This window comes from Hypanus sabinus, chromosome 17 (genome assembly GCF_030144855.1).
Source record: "Hypanus sabinus isolate sHypSab1 chromosome 17, sHypSab1.hap1, whole genome shotgun sequence".
NCBI classification, from domain to species: Eukaryota; Metazoa; Chordata; class Chondrichthyes; order Myliobatiformes; family Dasyatidae; genus Hypanus; species Hypanus sabinus.
Window position 1 is genome coordinate 85,529,650 of NC_082722.1, and position 18,715 is coordinate 85,548,364.

The window sequence follows — 18,715 nt, forward strand, 5'->3', positions numbered from 1 at the left end:
TGCCTGTCTCCCTGACCTTCCTGAAATGTCTAAAACCCGGAATTTGAAGTAACCATTCCTGTCCCTGAGCCATCCAAGTCTCTGTAATGGCCACCAAATCATATCTCCAAGTACTGATCCACTCTCTAAGCTCATCCACTTTATTCACAACACTCCTTGCATTAAAATAGACATATCAAACCTTCGGTCTGAGCGCGTCCCTTCTCTATCACCTGCCTATCCTCCCTTATACACTGTCTCCTACTTTCTCTATTTGTGAGCCAGCTGCCTCTTCCCCAGTCTCTTCAGTTCGGTTCCCACCAACAATTCTAGTTTAAACTCTCCCCAATAGCCTTAGCAAACCTCCATGCCAGGATATTGGTCCCCCGGGGTTCAAGTGCAACCCGTCCTTTTTGTACAGGTCACACCAGCCCCAAAAGAGGTCTCACTGATCCAGAAATCTGAATCCTTGCCCCCTGCTCCAATCCCTCAGCCATGCATTTATCCTCCACCTCATTCTATTCCTATACTCACTGTCACGTGGCACAGGCAGTAATCCCGAGATTACTACCTTTGCAGTCCTGCTTCTCAACTTCCTCCCTAATTCCCTGTAGTTTTTTTCAGGACTTCCTCCCTTTTCCTACCTATGTCGTTGGTACCAATATGTATAACGATCTCTGGCTGTTCTCCCTCTCACTGCAGGATATCTTGGACGCGATCTGAAACGTCCCGGACCCTGGCATTTCGGAGGCAAACTACCATCCATGTTTTTTTTCCTTCAAGTTGGAGCAAAACTTCCCTGCTGTTGTATTCAATATTCTAACGAATTAAGGCTGTTATTCTTTATAGCTTTCTCAAAACTTGCTGTTAAGAATCTTTGGACTATTTACATCAAAGTCCCTCTGTTTCTAATACTCCCCAAGGCTTTATCGTTTATTGTGCATGTCCTAGCCTCATTAGTGCTTCCAAAATGCATCACCTCTCAGTTGTCTGGGTTAAAGTTTCCTGACCCATTACACCAAAACATTGATAAACACTGCCTTCCACACTAACGACAACTCCGCTAATCTTTGTTCCATTTATGAATCTGCTCATACTTCCCACATCCACATCATTCACATATATTACAACCAATAAGGATGTCAGCAACAACCCTTATGGGCACCACATCTCACAGGCATCCAGCTGGGAAAAGCAACCCTCTCCCATCACTCTCTGTCTCTTGCTTGACAAAGCCATGGTATATTTCTGATCAGTCTTGTGCAGTTCTCCTCCTTTCCAAGTCATCATTAATACTTTCACTCAGTTTTCTGAAATAACCAGCGATGTTAGGCTCATAGGTTTGTAGTGACTAGGCTTCACTGCTGCCCTTCTTGTGAAGGTGGCCATGTTTTCCATCTTTGTTATCTGTTCCCTCACTTTGTGGTTGGCAGATTTTAAATTTTCAGGCAGAGTTCCTGCAGTTCCTTTCTTTTCTAATCTACCTTTAAGCCTGCTTAGAGTCTACCCTCTCTTTACCAAGATATAAACTACCTCCTCTTTAAGCTGATAAAGGCACAGACTGCCTCCTCTTTACTTATGGTGATTTTGCTAGAACCTTCTCAGAATCCTCTTACATGAAGGCTTGTGTAAGACTTTATGACCTATTTTCATTTAATTTATCTAGCAAGTTACATAGGTTCAGTCTACTTGTTCTGGAGAAAAAGTGCCCACTGGTATTTTAAGGATATTTATTCCAATGATGCATATAGTATGTGTATATAAAGCATGTTTAAAGTTGATAGTTTGGTTTTGTCACTTTTTAGACATTCACTTTTCTTGTTTTTAACTGTTTCAGAAAGCAATTGACCTTGTAACTAAAGCCACAGAAGAAGACAAAGCTAAGAATTATGACGAGGCATTGAGACTGTATCAACATGCAGTAGAATACTTCTTGCATGCCATTAAATGTGAGTTTTACAGCATATCTCAAGACAGTCCAGAGATCATGTAAGCACATAACGGTTGGGTGAACCTACTCTACCATTTGTTAAGGTCATGACCAAACTGATCTTGGTCTTTCTTGATCGTCAAAGAAATTCCTCAGCCAAGCTTGAAATGGGAAACTCTTTAATCTGAAACTAAACAAGGGGCTCACCCTTTCCTCCACTAGATGACCCAGTTAACCTACTCCTGTTTCCTCGAGTGATTGACCCATTGACCCTCCTGCTGTTTCCTCGAGTGATCGACCCACTGACCCTCCTGCTGTTTCCTCGAGTGATCGACCCACTGACCCTCCTGCTGTTTCCTCGAGTGATCGACCCACTGACCCTCCTGCTGTTTCCTCGAGTGATTGACCCACTGACCCTCCTGCTGTTTCCTCTAGTGATTGACCCACTGACCCTCCTGCTGTTTCCTCTAGTGATCGACCCACTGACCCTCCTGCTGTTTCCTCGAGTGATTGACCCACTGACCCTCCTGCTGTTTCCTCTAGTGATCGACCCACTGACCCTCCTGCTGTTTCCTCGAGTGATCGACCCACTGACCCTCCTGCTGTTTCCTCGAGTGATTGACCCAGTGAACCCTCTCTTTCCTTCAGTGATCGACCCAGTGAATGTTCACTCCTTCAGTGATCGACCCAGTGAACCTTCTAAACCAGCCTCCCATGTGGGTCCTCCTTGTCAAATAAGAACATAAGAAATGCCTTACTAAAGTCCTTGTAGGCAACATCCACTGACTTGCCTTCATCCACTTTCCTGGTAGCTTCCTTGTAAAACTCTTAAGATTGTTTAGACATGACTTGCCATGCATGAAGCTATGTGACTATCCCTAATCAGTCCATCCAGTCCCTCATTATACTTTCCAGTAACTTTCCCACTATTGATGTCAGGCTCATTGGCCTATAATTTTCTGGTTCCATTTTAGAGCCTTTCTTGAACAGCAGAAGAATATTGGATAACCTCTAATCCCCTGGTACCTCACGTGTCGCTATAGGATGATTTAAATATCCCTGCTAGAGGCCCAGCAATTTATGCACTTGCTTCCTGTAGGGTCTGACGTTACACCTTGTCAAGCCTTAGGGATTAATCCACCCTTATTTGCCTCAGGATAGCAAACACCTTGTCCTCTATAATATGCATAGGGACAACGAAGTTAGAAACATAGAAAACCTACAGCACAATTCAGGCCCTTTGGCCCACAAAGTTGTGCCGAACATGTCCCTACCTTAGAAATTACTAGGGTTACCCATAGCCCTCTATTTTTCTAAACTCTGAAAGTCTCTTAAAAGACTCTATTGTATCTGCCTCCACCACTGTTGCGGCAGCCTATTCCACGCACTCATCACTCTACGTAAAAAAACTTACCCCTGACATCTTCTCTTTACCTACTCCCAAGCACCTTAAACCTGTGCCCGCTTGTGGCAGCCATTTCAGCCCTGGGAAAACTATGACTATCCACACGATCAATGCCTCTCATCGTCTTGTACACCTCTATCAGGTCACCTCTCATCCTCTGTCACTCCAAGGAGAAAAGGCTGAGTTTACTCAACCTGTTTTCGTAAGGCATGTTCCCCAATCCAGGTAACAGCCTTGTAAATCTCCTCCGCACCCTTTATATGGTTTCCACATCCTTCCTGTAGTGAGGCGACCAGAACTGAGCAAGTTGCCACTTTGCCTCACTTCCATAGACTCTGTCAGTCTTCTGAGTAAATTTAAATATATAAAAAAAAATTTTAAGCTCTCCCTCATCTTGTCTCCACGCATAGATTACCATTCTGATCTTCCAGAGGACCCATTTTGGCCCTTGTGATTGTTTTGTTCTTAACATATCTATAGAATTCCTTGGGGTTCTCCTTTACCTTGTCTGCTATGACAACTTCATGCCTTCCTTTAGTCCCCCGATTTCTTTCTTAAGTGTTCCCTTGCATTTACCAAGAAAGCTGACAAGAAAACTGCTTGACCCAATCCACATTTACCAGATCCTTTCTGATACCATCAAAATTGGCCTTTTCTCCCATATAGAATCTCAATCTCAATCTTTTTGAATATTTACTTTGAAACTAATGGCATTGTGATCACTAGATGCAAAGTGTTCCCCTCCCCTACAAAAACATCTGTCACCTGTCCTGTCTCATTCCCTAATAACGGATCAAGTATCGCACAATCTCTTGTTGGGGCTTCTATATACTGATTAAAGAAACTTTCCTGAACACATTTGACAAACTATCCCATCTAGTCCTCTTATTGTCAACATGTGCAAAGTTAAAATCATCTACTATCCCAACCTTTTGTTTCTTGTAACTGTTTGCAACCGCTGCATATTTGTTCCTCTAAATCCCTTGGGCTGTTTGGTTGTCTATAATATAACCCCTATAACCCCATTAACGTAGTCATACCTTTCTTATTTCTCGGTTCCACCCATAATGCCTCATTAGATGAGTTCTCCAGTCTGTCTTGACTGAACACTGCAGTGACATTTTCCCTGAGTAGCAACATCACCCATTTTTCCTTAATACCTCCCACTCTGTCATATCCAAAACAACAGAACCCTAGAATATTTTGCTGCCAGTTCTGCCTCTTCTGCAACCAACTCTCACTAATGGCTACAATATCATAATTCTCGGTGCCGATCCATGCCCTGAGCTCATCTGCCTTTGCTACGATACTACTTACATTGAAATGTACGCAGGTCAGGATATTGGTCGCACCTTTTTGTTCCTGTCTTTAGCTCTTACCATCTGTCCCCACAACCTCTTCACTTTACTTCTGGTAAAGTCTGAACTGTGCACAAACATGGAGATATAATCTCATCAAGGCTCCATACAATTGTAGTGAAATCCTCTTGTAGTACAGGCTAGCATCCCATTTGCCATCTTAATTATTTGCTGCTTTTGTCTTTTGACCTTCACTGATAAGGACAGACAGGAGAGCTGGAATGGATTAGTTGTTATATGAAGAATGAGTGAATAGACTGGTATCTTATCTGCTGGAATTTAAAAGGGGAAGAATGTTCTCAATTGAAACAGACATAGGTCAGGATGGGATGGATATAAGGATATATTCTCTTGAGGGAGAATCCGGGAACTACAGAGGCTGAGGAGAGAGTGACCTGTAAGGAGCACCTATGATTGTTTAATGCTATTTCCAGTATACATGTGTTAAGGAGGATGAAATTATTGTTATTCTGCATTTAAATTCCAGCAGATACAGCACAAAGAAACACAATAATAAAAAACCACAATAAATATAAATATAGAAGGTACCTGTATAAGACCTTAGGACATAGGAGCAGAAATTAGACCATTTGGCCCATAGAGTCTGCTCTGCCATTCAATCATGGCTGATCCTTTTTTCCCTTCCTCAGCCCCACCTCCCAGCCTTCTCCGCATAACCTTCGATGCTGTGTCCATTCAAGAACCAATCAAGCTCTACTTTGAATACACCCAACAACCTGGCCTCCACAGCTGCCACAAATCCCACAAATTCATCACCATCTGGGCTAAAGAAATTTCCGTTTTAAATAGATGCCCCCTATCCTGAGCCTGTGCCCTCTTGTCGAAGACTCTCCCACCTTGGGAAACATCCTTTCCCCATCTACTCTGTCTAGGCCTTTCATCATTCGAAAGGTTGCACGAGATTCCCCCCCCATCCTTCTAAATGTCAGAAGAACAGACCCAGAGCCATCAAATGTTCCTTGTATGATAACCTTTTCATTCCTGGAATCATCCTTGTGTACTTCCTCTGAACCCTCTCGAATGCCAGCACATCTTTTCTTTGATGAGGAGCCCAAAACTGTTCACATTATTCAAGGTGAGACCTCACCAGTGCCTTATAAAGCCTCAGCATCACATCCCTGCTCTTGTATTCTAGACCTCTTGAAATGAACGCTCACATTGCATTTGCCTTCCTCACCACCTACTCGACCTGCAAATTAACCTTTAGGGTGTTCTATACAAGGACTTCCAAGTCCCTTTGCATCTCAGATTTTTGGGTTTTCTCCCCATTTAGGAAATAGTCTGCACATCTGCATGATCACGCATTTTCCAGCATTATATTTTCATTTCCCACTTTTTTGCCCATTCTCCTAACCAGTCTATGTCTTGTGTCCTCAACATTACCTGCCCCACCACCAATCTTTGTATCATCTGCAAACTTGGCATCAAAGCCATCTATTCCATCATCTAAACCATTGATAGACAGCATAAAAAGAAGTGGTTCCAACACCAACCCTGTGGGACACCACAAGTCACTGGCAGCCAACCAGAAAAGGATCATTTTATTCCCACTTGCTGCCCCCTACCAATCTGCTAATGCTGTAACCATCCCGGCAACTTTCCTGTAAAACCATGGGCTCCTAACTTGGGAAGCAGCCTCATGTGTGGCACCTTGTCAAAGGTCTTCTGACAGTCCAAATATGCGTCCCCTTTATCTATCCTACAAGTAATCTCCTCAAAGAATTGCAATAGGCTTGTCAGGCAAGATTTTCCCTTAAGGAGGGTTTCGGTGACGTCATCGTCGAGAATGGCAGCTTAAGTCACGAGCTCCTCCGGAAAAACGCATATTAAGCCCCGTTATCCCATCAAATATAATATTTTTTTGAAAAATATTTGAACTGAAAAGAGGGGCAAGAATGGGGAGAAGAAATGGAAATTAAAAAAGCGACACTGTGGAGCCTGCGGCCGAGAGGAGTGCAGCGAGCGGCTCTCCTACCCAACTGCGTGCTAGCGAGGGGGATGCTGGGCCTCGTTCAGCGAAAGCGGAGAATATTTTTGAAATCCTGAAAGAGATAAGAGAGGTCCAGAAAGAAATAAAGCAGCAGCTCCGTGATTTTAAATCAGAGCTCGCCAGCATTAATCAAAAAATAGCGGTGGCAGAGACTCGAATTGAGAAGGTGGAAGATCGCTTTCAAAACGTGGAACGGATACTGAGCAAAACAATAAAAATAATACATCACCAAGAAGGTAAACTGCTTGATCTGGAGGGAAGATCACGGCAGAAAAATACCAGAATCTACAACGTTCCCGAAGGAGCGGAGGGCTTGTCTATGACGGAGTTTGTCGAAAAGTTACTGCGGAATGCGCTGGATCTTCCCTCAGCTGTGGAGCTGGAAGTCGAGAGAGCCCACCGCACGTTCATTCCAAAACCTACCCAGGATAGAAAGCCATGCTCGATAATAATTAAATTCCTTCGGTACAGCACCAAGGCGCAGATTCTACAAAGGGCCTGGGGTAAGAAGAGAGTGTTTTACGACAATAAATTATTACAGTTCGACCAAGATTAACCCCCTGCGGTCCTGCAGAAACGCAAAGAATACGCTGAAGTAAAGCGAGTACTAAAGCAAAACAAGATTAGATTTCAAACTCCGTATCCTGCTAAACTTAGAGTATTTTATGACAATGGGACGCAGTTGTACCAGATGGTGGAAGAGGCAACTACAGACATGGAAGGCCAGAGGGTTGCCAGTTAGCATGACCAAAACGAGGGAAAACCTGACTGAGGAATTATCCCGCTCCACTTGGGAAATAGTGCTAGAATCGAGAAGGCAGGAGACAGGAGGAGGCCGAGAGAAATATATCAGGAAGAGACTGGGAGTTTCCCAAAGACCGTCCTCACCCCCTTCAGAAGAGCCATAAGGTTTGGCTAACTTTAAAAATGTTGAGAAGCTAAACGGAAGCAAAAGTAGACGGTGATATACCTATCTCGAGAAATACTTATTATAATGTGGATTTTATATTACTTAGTTGTTATCCTTTATTCGCTCACTTACTCCTTTTTCCCCACCAAAATGAGAATATATATGTGTATGTAATGTGTGTGTGTGTATGTATGGATATAGGAGGAGTACGCAGGGAAATCTTTTCTGTGTAATGGATTTGTTCAGTGACTTTTATGAATACTGCATTGGGGGCCGTCAACTCACAAGTAGGAGGGGTTATCCCCCACAGATAGACATTTCCTCTAGCTCAACGCAGGGTCATCTATTAGAGACCTCAGCTTTGGAATCACACGTTCATTGCCATTTTTGTTGTTATTTGCGTTTCTTGGTTCTTATTTGTTCAGGGAGTAGATCGATTAAATTTTATTCTAATTCCAATGGTACATTGACAGATAAATACAGATGGTTAAGGACAAAGTAAAATTCATTTCTTTTAATGTCAATGGGCTATTAAATCCAATCAAATGTAAGAGAATTTTATCCAATTTGGAACAATTTGATTCATACTGGGAAAAATGGTTTAACTACATAATGCCTCATAGGCCTGATTTTATTCTCACAAATCAATGAATCTGTTGTAAAAAAAAAAGATCACTCCCTACTTGTACATAGTTCTTTCCTTTTGCTTGTTTTTTTCTTGCCACTCTTTTCTATGAGTGTATACTTCAGATAAATACTTTGTGGAGATTTGTGATTTATATGATATATATCCACAATGTCTGAAATACATCTTATGGAAATGTTTGTTTGCTGATAAACTTCAATAAAAAATTAAAAAAATAAGATTTTCCCTTAAGGAAACAATGCTGACCTTGTCTTGTGTTACCAAGTACTCCATAACCTTGTCTTTAACAATTGATTCCAACATCTTCCGAACCACTGAGGTCAGGCTAACTGGTCTATAACTTCCTATTTGCTGCCTTCTTCATTTCTTAAAGAGTGGAGTGCCATTTTCAGTTTTCCAGACCTCTGGAACTGTGCCAGAGTCCAGTGATTTTTGAAAGATCATTACTACTATCTCCACTATCTCTACCGCTACCTTTTACATATTCCCTTTGTAATCTGTGGTCCACATCTCAGCTACTGTTAGGTGGCCTGCATATTACTGCCATCAGGGTCCTTTTACCCTTGCAGTTTCGTAACTCAACCCACAAGGATACAACATCTTCCCATTCTATGTCACACTTTCTACTGATTGATGCCATTCTTTACCAGCAGATCCACGCTGATTACCAGCCTTTCTATCCCTCCGATACAACATGTAACCTTGGACATTCAGCTCTCAACTGCAACCATCCTTCAGACATGAGTCAGTGATAATATACATATATTGATTTTATGTCCGTTAATTGATGCTAGGCACAGGAGTGTCTGTATGTAGGGGGACTTATGAGAAGCTAACTGAGATTAAAGGGGATTCTCTTACAATGGATATTTTTAAAAACAATTCTGGGGTTCTGGGGATGGTTAACAGGAAGATGTAGAGAGAACATTTCTTCTTGTGGGGGAGATCTCATACTGGGAGCATTCTTTTAGGAAATGGTTCTCCAATTTCAGAAAAAATGAGCTGGAATTTTTTCTGGGGCTGAGAATCTGGATCAGAGAGCTTTGGGGACAGGATATACTGAAGGCTGATGTTTCTCATTTTATCATTCATCTCAGAGTTTGAGATTTATCATTTTGCCGGTATTAAACTGAATACCTTTTATTCCACTGATTAAACTGTACAGGGCATACTTAGGATGCAACCATTTTGTTTTATAATAATAAGACAGTGTTTCAAGATAATGGTATGTAGATAGAATGGTTTAGAGCCAGGGTTCTCAACCCTTTTTTATACCATGGGCAGGCAGTCTGTGAACCCCAAGTTGGGATCCCCTGCTTTAGAGGGATATAGGTTATATGTAAGAAAATGGGACTGGCTTAGTTTGATACCTTTGGGTATGGATGAGCTGGGCTGAAGAGCCTCTTTCCATGCTAGGGTATATATAATGACTTGAACATATATATTTTGCTTAGAGTGATTAATCACATTTTTTTGTGGATGCAAAGAATTTGATTTTGCCAAAGAATTGAATTTCTTCTACATCTTTCCTTTAAAAGGACATCGTCTAAGTTTGCAGAAATGAAGTGTTTAGTCTCTTTTGGTAGTTCAGCCATCTTCTTCTCAAAAAATTATCTGGTGAATCTCTTCTGTACTGCTTCTAATACTCCATCATCATTGGATATGGGCTGACTGATGGCTTTGTGTCAGGAAAATGGTGCCCAACACATTTGATTAGTTTTTGAAGCTGTGACGAAGAAGATTGACAAGGTTAGAGTGGTAATCATTGTCCATGTGAACTTTAGCAAGGCATTTGACAAGATCCCACATGGTCACCTGGACTGGAAGGTTAGATCACATGGGATTCATTGAGACCTCACTAATTGGATATAAAATTGGTTTGGTGGAAGGAGGCTGGTGTAGGGTTGTTTTTCCAGTTGGAGGTCTCTGATCAGTAGTGTGCCACACAAATTAGGGCTGTTCTTTGCTGTTTCTTCTACACTCAGTGGCGCTGTTACTGAGTACATCTCATTAATGTAAATATCTAAACAGCCAATCATGTAGCTGCAGCTCAGTGCATGAAAACATGTAGATATGGTCAAGAGGTTCAGTTGTTCAGATAAAACATCAGAATAGGGAAGAAATATGATCTAAGTGACTTGACCAATGAATATGTACACAACACTGGAAGAACTCAGCAGGTCAGGCAGCATCCGTGAGAAAAGAGTAGCCAACTTTTCGGGCCGAGACCCTTCATCAAGGGTCTCGGCCCAAAAAGTTGGCTACTCTTTTCTCACGGATGCTGCCTGACCTGCTGAGTTCTTCCAGTGTTGTGTACGTATTCTTTGATCCATAGTATCTGCAGTTGTATTTTTATGTTTTGACCAATGAATGTTTGTTTGCACCAGACTAGTTGGTTTGAGTATCTCATAAACTGCTGATCTGAAATTTTTATGCACGCTGGTCTCTAAATTTTGCAGAAAATGGTGTGAAGAATGAAAAACATCTAGTGAGTGACAAACTGTGAGTGAGAGAGGTCAGAGGAGAATGATCAGACTGTTTCTAGTTGACAGGAAGGTGACAGTAACTCAAATAACCACTCATTACAACAGTGGTGTGTAGAAGAGCATCTCTAAACACACAACACATCGAATCTTGAGGTGGATGGGCTACAACAACAGCAGAAGACCACTCTGGATTCCAACCCTGTACCTAATAAGCTGGCCAATGTGTCTATTTAATTATGATCTGGGTGTTTCTATTGTGACTGCTAAGTTTGTGATGACCTCAAAATTGGTAATGTTAGTGCTCAGAAAACAAGGTTATGTAAGATCACAACAAGAACTAGATGGACTGGGGAAGTGGGTCAAATTATCCGAGTTAATGTTTAGGAAGTTATAAATTCTAGATGGTAAAACCCTATTTTAATTGCATCTCTCTGATATCTGGTTAATTATCGTTTTTTTTCTACCTCTTGTTGAAAGTTAGAGCACTGTAAAGTGCAGCAAAGTGACATCACTCTGTTTAATCCCTGTCCATATGACCTTGTTTGAGGAGCCTTCTCAATTATCCTCACTCAGTACTGACTAGATAGGTTGATAGATACTTTATTGACCCCAAAGGAAATTATTACACTGTCATAGTAGCATTACAAGTCCACAGATATACAAATTTTGGAAGAGAAGTAAGAAAGAATAAAAAATAATTTACCTCAAACAGTCTCAACGGGAGGGGGTTATCACTTCCTTGGCTGTAGATTGACTCATTATAGAGCGTAATTATCTAGGGTAAGAATGACCTCATACAGCACTCTTAGGAGCAGCACTGTTGTCTTAGTCTCTTACTAAAAGTGTTCCTCTGTTCAGCACAGTGGCATGAAGAGGACGAGAAACATGGTCCAGAGTGGCCAGGATTTTCTGTAGGGTTCTTTGTTCTACCACAGCCTCCAGTGAGTCCAGTTTGACTCCTAACACAGAGCCAGTTTTTCTAATCAGTTTATTGAGCTTATTGGCAACACCTGTGTTGATGCCTTTGCCCAGCACACCACTGCATGGAAGTTTGTACTGTCGACAACAGACTGGTAGAACATAGAAAGGAGAGGCCTGCATACTGGTTGACAAATAGTTCAGTGCCACCTCCACTTTCAGTCTCCTATGTGTTTCATTCCCCCATCCCCCACCCACACATCTCACTTCATCTGAGTATTTTGTACCCCAGGATGTTGAGTTACCAGTCTTGCTCCTCCTCCAAACAAGTCTCAGTGATGGCAACATATTCCTCTGCATAAGTTACAGTTTTGAGTTTATTTACTTTTCTAGTGAGACATCTTGCTTTAAAATAGATGCAACTTAATTTTGAGTTTCCCTGATGAGCACTTACCCACTTGTCCCTCCTCCTAGCTTAATTTTTTTATCTCGGTGATTGTATCTTCCCATCTGAACTTCCACTCTGAGCCCCATCATCCAGGTTAAAGCATCCTTGCTCAGTTGGCTTTCTATTCAAAGCTCAAAACGTTCATTCCTACCATCAGTGGCTGCAGTGTGTGCTATCTATAAAAGGTACTGCAGTCACCTTAGACTGGACCTCCCACATCAGTGACCAATCCCACCATTGAGGACAACGGGTTCAAGTGCATGGTAACAACACACTCTGTTGGTTCCTCTATCCATATCACTGGTGATCAGAATACTGTGGGACTGGAAAACACGAGCTTCCCATCAAAGGCAATCAGATCCCCAGAAATAAATAAGCAAAAAGTTCTTGCTCTTGATGACTCTCCCTTACTCTGAGGTTAGGGAAGTGGTTTGGGATTGTTATGTTGCAGTGATGTGTAAAGCTTCAAGTCTGTGTAGTGACATTGGATTGAGATGGGGAGGGTGTAGTGTAGCTGCTGGTATTCCATAATTGTGATGCTGTAAGCATGTGGGTATTATGCTCTGTCATATCTCAGGTAACAAGAAGGGCACATTAAGGGTGTCTGACAACTGGAATGGGGTTCACCTCAGCTAAACTTTAATAAAATATTTTAATGTTCTCGTTACAGATGAGGCTCATGGAGAAAAGGCGAAAGAGAGTATTCGAGCGAAATGTGTTCAGTACCTGGACAGAGCAGAGAAATTGAAGGAGTATTTAAAAAACAAAGACAAGCATGGCAAAAAGCCAGTGAAAGAATCACAGCAAAATGACAAGGGGTAGGTGCAGCAAGTTGATCAGTTTTGGAGAAAATGGTCCTCTGGGGTAGTGTGGCACACTGTATTGCAATGGTTTAATACTGTGGCCTATATCTACCTCACCCATTCTCCCTCAGTAATGTCTATTGAAAAGCATAAGATTATGAGAGAAAGCTGGCAGGGAACATAAAAACTGACTGTAAAAGCTTTTATAAATATGTGAAAAGAAAAAGATTGGTCAAGACAAATGTAGGTCCTTTACAGTCAGAAACGGGTGAATTGATCATAGGGAACAAAGACATGGCAGACCAATTGAATAACTACTTTGGTTCTGTCTTCACTTAGGAGGACATAAATAATCTTCTGGAAATCTCCTCGGTAAGGGACCAAGGGTCTAGTGAGATGGAGGAACTGAGGGAAATACATGTTAGTAGGGAAGTGGTGTTAGGTAAATTGAAGGGATTAAAGGCAGATAAATCCCCAGGGCCAGATGGTCTGCATCCCAGAGTGCTGAAGGATGTAGCCCAAGAAATAGTAGATGCATTAGTGATAATTTTTCACAACTCCTTAGATTCTGGATTAGTTCCTGCGGATTGGAGGGTGGCTAACGTAACCCCACTTTTTAGAAAAGGAGGGAGAGAAAAACTGGGGAATTGTAGACCGGTTAGTCTGACATCGGTGGTGGGGAAAATGCTAGAGTCGGTTATCAAATATGTGATAACAGCACATTTGTAAAGAGGTGAAATCATCGGACAAAGTCAGCATGGATTTGCGAAAGGAAAATCATGTCTGACGAATCTTATAGAATTTTTTGAAGATGTAACTAGTAGAGTGGATGGGGGAGAGCCAGTGGATGTGGTATATTTAGATTTTCAAAAGGCTTTTGACAAGGTCCCACACAGGAGATTAGTGTGCAAAGTTGAAGCACAGGGTATTGGGGGTATGGTATTGATGTGGATGGAGAATTGGTTGGCAGACAGGAAGCAAAGAGTGGGAGTAAATGGGACCTTTTCAGAATGGCAGGCAGTGACTAGTGGGGTACCGCAAGGCTCAGTGCTGGGACCCCAGTTGTTTACAATATATATTATTGATTTAGACGAGGGAATTAAATGCAGCATCTCCAAGTTTGCAGATGACACGAAGCTGGGTGGCGGTGTTAGCTGTGAGGAGGATGCTGAGAGGATGCAGGGTGACTTGGATAGGTTAGGTGAGTGGGCAAATTCATGGCAGATGCAATTTAATGTGGATAAATGTGAGGTTATCCACTTTGGTTGCAAGAACAGGAAAACAGATTATTATCTGAATGGTGGCCGATTAGGAAAAGGGGAGATGCAACGAGACCTGGGTGTCATTGTACACCAGTCATTGAAGGTGGGCATGCAGGTACAGCAGGCGGTGAAAAAGGCAAATGGTATGTTAGAAACATAGAAAGTAGGTGCAGGAGTAGGCCATTCAGCCCCTCGAGCCTGCACCACCATTCAGTATGATCATGGCTGATCATCCAGCTCAGAACCCTGTACCTGCTTTCTCTCCATACCCCCGATCCCTTTAGCCACAAGGGCCATATCTAACTTCCTCGTAAAAATAGTCAATGAACCGGCCTCAACTGTTTCCTGTGGCAGAGAATTCCACAGATTCACCACTCTCTGTGTGAAGAAGTTTTTCCTCATCTCGGTCCTAAAAGGCTTCCCCTTTATCCTTGAGCTGTGACCCCTCGTTCTGGACTTCCCCAACATCGGAAACAATCTTCCTGCATCTAGCCTGTCCAATCCCTTTAAAATTTTATATGTTTCAATAAGATCCCCCCCCTCAATCTTCTAAATTCCAGTGAGTATAAGCCTAGTCAATCCAGACTTTCTTCGTATGAAAGTCCTGCCATCCCAGGAATCAATCTGGTGAACCTTCTCTGTACTCCCTCTATGGCAAGAATGTCTTTCCTCTGATTAGGGGACCAAAACTGCACACAATATTCTAGGTGCGGTCTCACCAAGGCCTTGTACAACTGCAGTAGAACCTCCCTGCTCCTGTACTCAAATCCTTTTGCTATGAACGCCAACATACCATTTGCCTTTTTCACCGCCTGCTGTACCTGCATGCCCACCTTCAATGACTGGTCTACAATGACCACATAACAATCACAGCACGGAAACAGGCCATCTTGGCCCTCCTAGTCCGTGCCGAACCCTTAATCTCACCTAGTCCCACCTACCCGCACTCAGCCCATAACCCTCCACTCCTTTCCTGTCCATATACCTATCCAATTTTACCTTAAATGACACAACTGAACTGGCCTCTACTACTTCTACAGGAAGCTCATTCCACACAGCTATCACTCTTTGAGTAAAGAAATACCCCCTCGTGTTTCCCTTAAACTTCTGCCCCCTAACTCTCAAATCATGTCCTCTAGTTTGAATCTCCCCTACTCTCAATGGAAACAGCCTGTTCACGTCAACTCTATCTATCCCTCTCAAAATTTTAAATACCTCGATCAAATCCCCCCTCAACCTTCTACGCTCCAATGAATAGAGACCTAACTTGTTCAACCTTTCTCTGTAACTTAATTGCTGAAACCCAGGTAACATCCTAGTAAATCGTCTCTGCACTCTCTCTAATTTATTGATATCTTTCCTATAATTCGGTGACCAGAACTGCACACAATATTCCAAATTTGGCCTTACCAATGCCTTGTACAACTTTAGCATTACATCCCAACTTCTGTACTCAATGCTTTGATTTATAAAGGCCAGCGTTCCAAAAGCCCTCTTCACCACCCTATCTACATGAGACTCCACTTTCAGGGAACTATGCACAGCTATTCCTAGATCTCTCTGTTCCTCTGCATTCCTCAATGCCCTACCATTTACTCTGTATGTTCTATTTGGATTATTCCTGCCAAAATGTAGAACCTCACACTTCTCAGCATTAAACTCCATCTGCCAACGTTCAGCCCATTCTTCTAACCGGCATAAATCTCCCTGCAAGCTTTGAAAATCCACCTCATTATCCACAACACCTCCTACCTTAGTATCATCGGCATACTTACTAATCCAATTTACCACCCCATCATCCAGATCATTTATGTATATTACAAACAACATTGGGCCCAAAACAGATCCCTGAGGCACCCCGCTAGTCACCGGCCTCCATCCCGATAAACAATTATCCACCACTACTCTCTGGCATCTCCCATCTAGCCACTGTTGAATCCATTTTATTACTCCAGCATTAATACCTAACGACTGAACCTTCTTAACTAACCTTCCATGTGGAACTTTGTCAAAGGCTTTGCTGAAGTCCATATAGACTACATCCACTGCCTTACCCTCGTCAACATTCCTCGTAACTTCTTCAAAAAATTCAATAAGGTTTGTCAAACATGACCTTCCACTCACAAATCCATGCTGGCTACTTCTAATCAGATCCCGTCTATCCAGATAATTATAAATACTATCTCTAAGAACACTTTCCATTAATTTACCCACCACTGATGTCAAACTGACAGGTCTATAATTGCTAGGCTTCCTTCTAGAACCCTTTTTAAACAATGGAACCGCATGAGCAATACGCCAATCCTCCGGCACAATCCCCGTTTCTAATGACATATTAAAGATCTCCGTCAGAGCTTCTGCTATTTCTACACAAACTTCCCTCAAGGTCCTGAGGAAGATCCTGTCAGGACCCGGAGATTTATCCACTTTAAAATTTCTTAAAAGCGCCAGTACCTCCACCTCTTTAATTGCCATAGATTCCATAACTTCCTTACTTGTTTCCCACACCTTACACAATTCAATATCCTTTTCCTTAGTGAATACCGAAGAGAAGAAATCATTCAAAATCTCTCCCATCTCCTTCGGTTCCACACATAGCTGACCACTCTGATTCTCTAAGGGGCCAATTTTATCCCTCACTATCCTCTTGCTTTTAATATAACTGTAGAAACCTTTCAGATTTACTTTCACCTTATTTGCCAAACCAACCTCGTATCTTCTTTTAGCTTTTCTAATCTCTTTCTTAAGATTCCTTTTACATTCTTTATATTCCTCGAGCAATTCCTTTACTCCATGCTGCCTATATCTATTGTAGACATCCCTCTTTTTCTGAACCAAATTTCTAATATCCCTTGAAAACCATGGTGCTCTCAAACCTTTAACCTTTCCTTTCACCCTAACAGGAACATAAAGATTCTGTACCCTCATAATTTCACCCTAAATGACCTCCATTTCTCTATTACATCCTTCCCATAAAACAACTTGACCCAATCCACTCTCTCTAAATCCCTTCGCATCTCCTCGAAGTTAGCCTTTCTCCAATCAAAAATCTCAACTCTAGGTCCAGCCCTGTCCTTCTCCATAATTATATTGAAGCTAATGCTATTGTGATCACTGGACCCGAAGTGCTCCCCAACACATACATCTGTCAGCTGACCTATCGCATTCCCTAACAGGAGATCCAACACTGCCCCATCTCTAGTCGGTACTTCTATGTATTGTTGCAAAAAACTATCCTGCACACATTTCACAAACTCTAAACCATCCAGCCCTTTTACAGAATGAGCTTCCCAGTCTACGTGTGGAAAATTAAAATCTCCCACAATCACCACCTTGTGTTTACTACAAATATCTGCTATCTCCTTACACATTTGCTCTTCCAACTCACGTACCCCATTAGGTGGCCTATAATACACACCTATCAGTGTTACTGCACCTTTCCCATTCTTCAATTCCACCCAAATGGCCTCCCTAGAGGAGCTCTCTAATCTATCCTTCCAAAGCACCGCCATAAGATTTTCTCGGACAAGCAATGCAACACCTCCTCCTCTGGCCCCTCCTACTCTATCACACCTGAAGCAACTAAATCCAGGAATATTTAGTTGCCAATCACACCCTTCCTGCAACCATGTTTCACTAATAGCTACAACATCATAATTCCAGGTATCAATCCACGCTTTAAGCTCATCCACCTTTCTTACAATGCTCCTAGCATTAAAATAGATACATTTAAGATACTCTCCATCTCCTCCTCTCTTTCCATCCCTAACAATGCATTCAAATTTATTATCCTTTTCTTTCTTCTCCCCTACATCTTCGGGCTGAGCGCATCCCTTCTCCATCACCTGCCTTTCCTCCCTCACACACTGTCTATTTACTTGCTCCACTGGTGAACTAACCTCCTCTCCCATAGTCTCCTCAAATAGTCTCCCGCCCCCCCGTCTTACAAGTTTAAAGTCTGCCCTGTAGCCCTAGCAAACCTCCCCGCTAGGATATTGGTCCCCCCACGATTCAAGTGTAACCCGTCCTTCTTGAACAGGTCACTCCTGCCCCAGAAGAGGTCCCAATGATCCAGAAACTTGAATCCCTGCCCCCTGCTCCAATCCCACAGCCACGCATTCATCCTCCACCTAATTCTATTCCTTCTCTCACTGTCGCGTGGCACAGGCAGTAATCCCGAGATTACTACCTTTGCGGTCCTTCTTCTTAACTGCCTTCCTAACTCCCTATACTCTCGTTTCAGGACCTCTTCCCCTTTCCTTCCTATGTCATTGGTACCTACATGTACCACGACCTCTGGCTCTTCACCCTCCCACTTCAGGATATCTTGGACGCGATCAGAAACGTCCCGAACTCTGGCACCAGGGAGGCAAATTACCATCCGGGACTCCCGATCACCTCCACAGAACCGCCTGTCTGAGCCCCTGACTATTGAGTCCCCTATTACTATGGACCTCTTTCTTCTAACCCTACCCTTCTGAGCTACAGGGCCGTCCTCTGTGCAGGAGGCTCGGCCACTGTCACTCCCACCAGGTAGGCTGTCCCCCCCCCCCAACAGT

At 42.7% G+C, this 18,715-nt stretch overlaps 1 protein-coding gene across 1 annotated transcript in view; it reads left to right on the forward strand.

Moving 5' to 3' along the window:
• The window catches only part of LOC132407100 (vacuolar protein sorting-associated protein 4A), a 136,678-nt gene that overhangs the window by 20,632 nt on the left and 97,331 nt on the right, over positions 1 to 18,715 (forward strand). The window contains exons 2-3 of the mRNA XM_059993394.1: positions 1,817 to 1,928; positions 12,762 to 12,909. Coding sequence (XP_059849377.1) covers positions 1,817 to 1,928; positions 12,762 to 12,909 — 260 coding nt within the window. The remainder of the gene's footprint in view (positions 1 to 1,816; positions 1,929 to 12,761; positions 12,910 to 18,715) is intronic.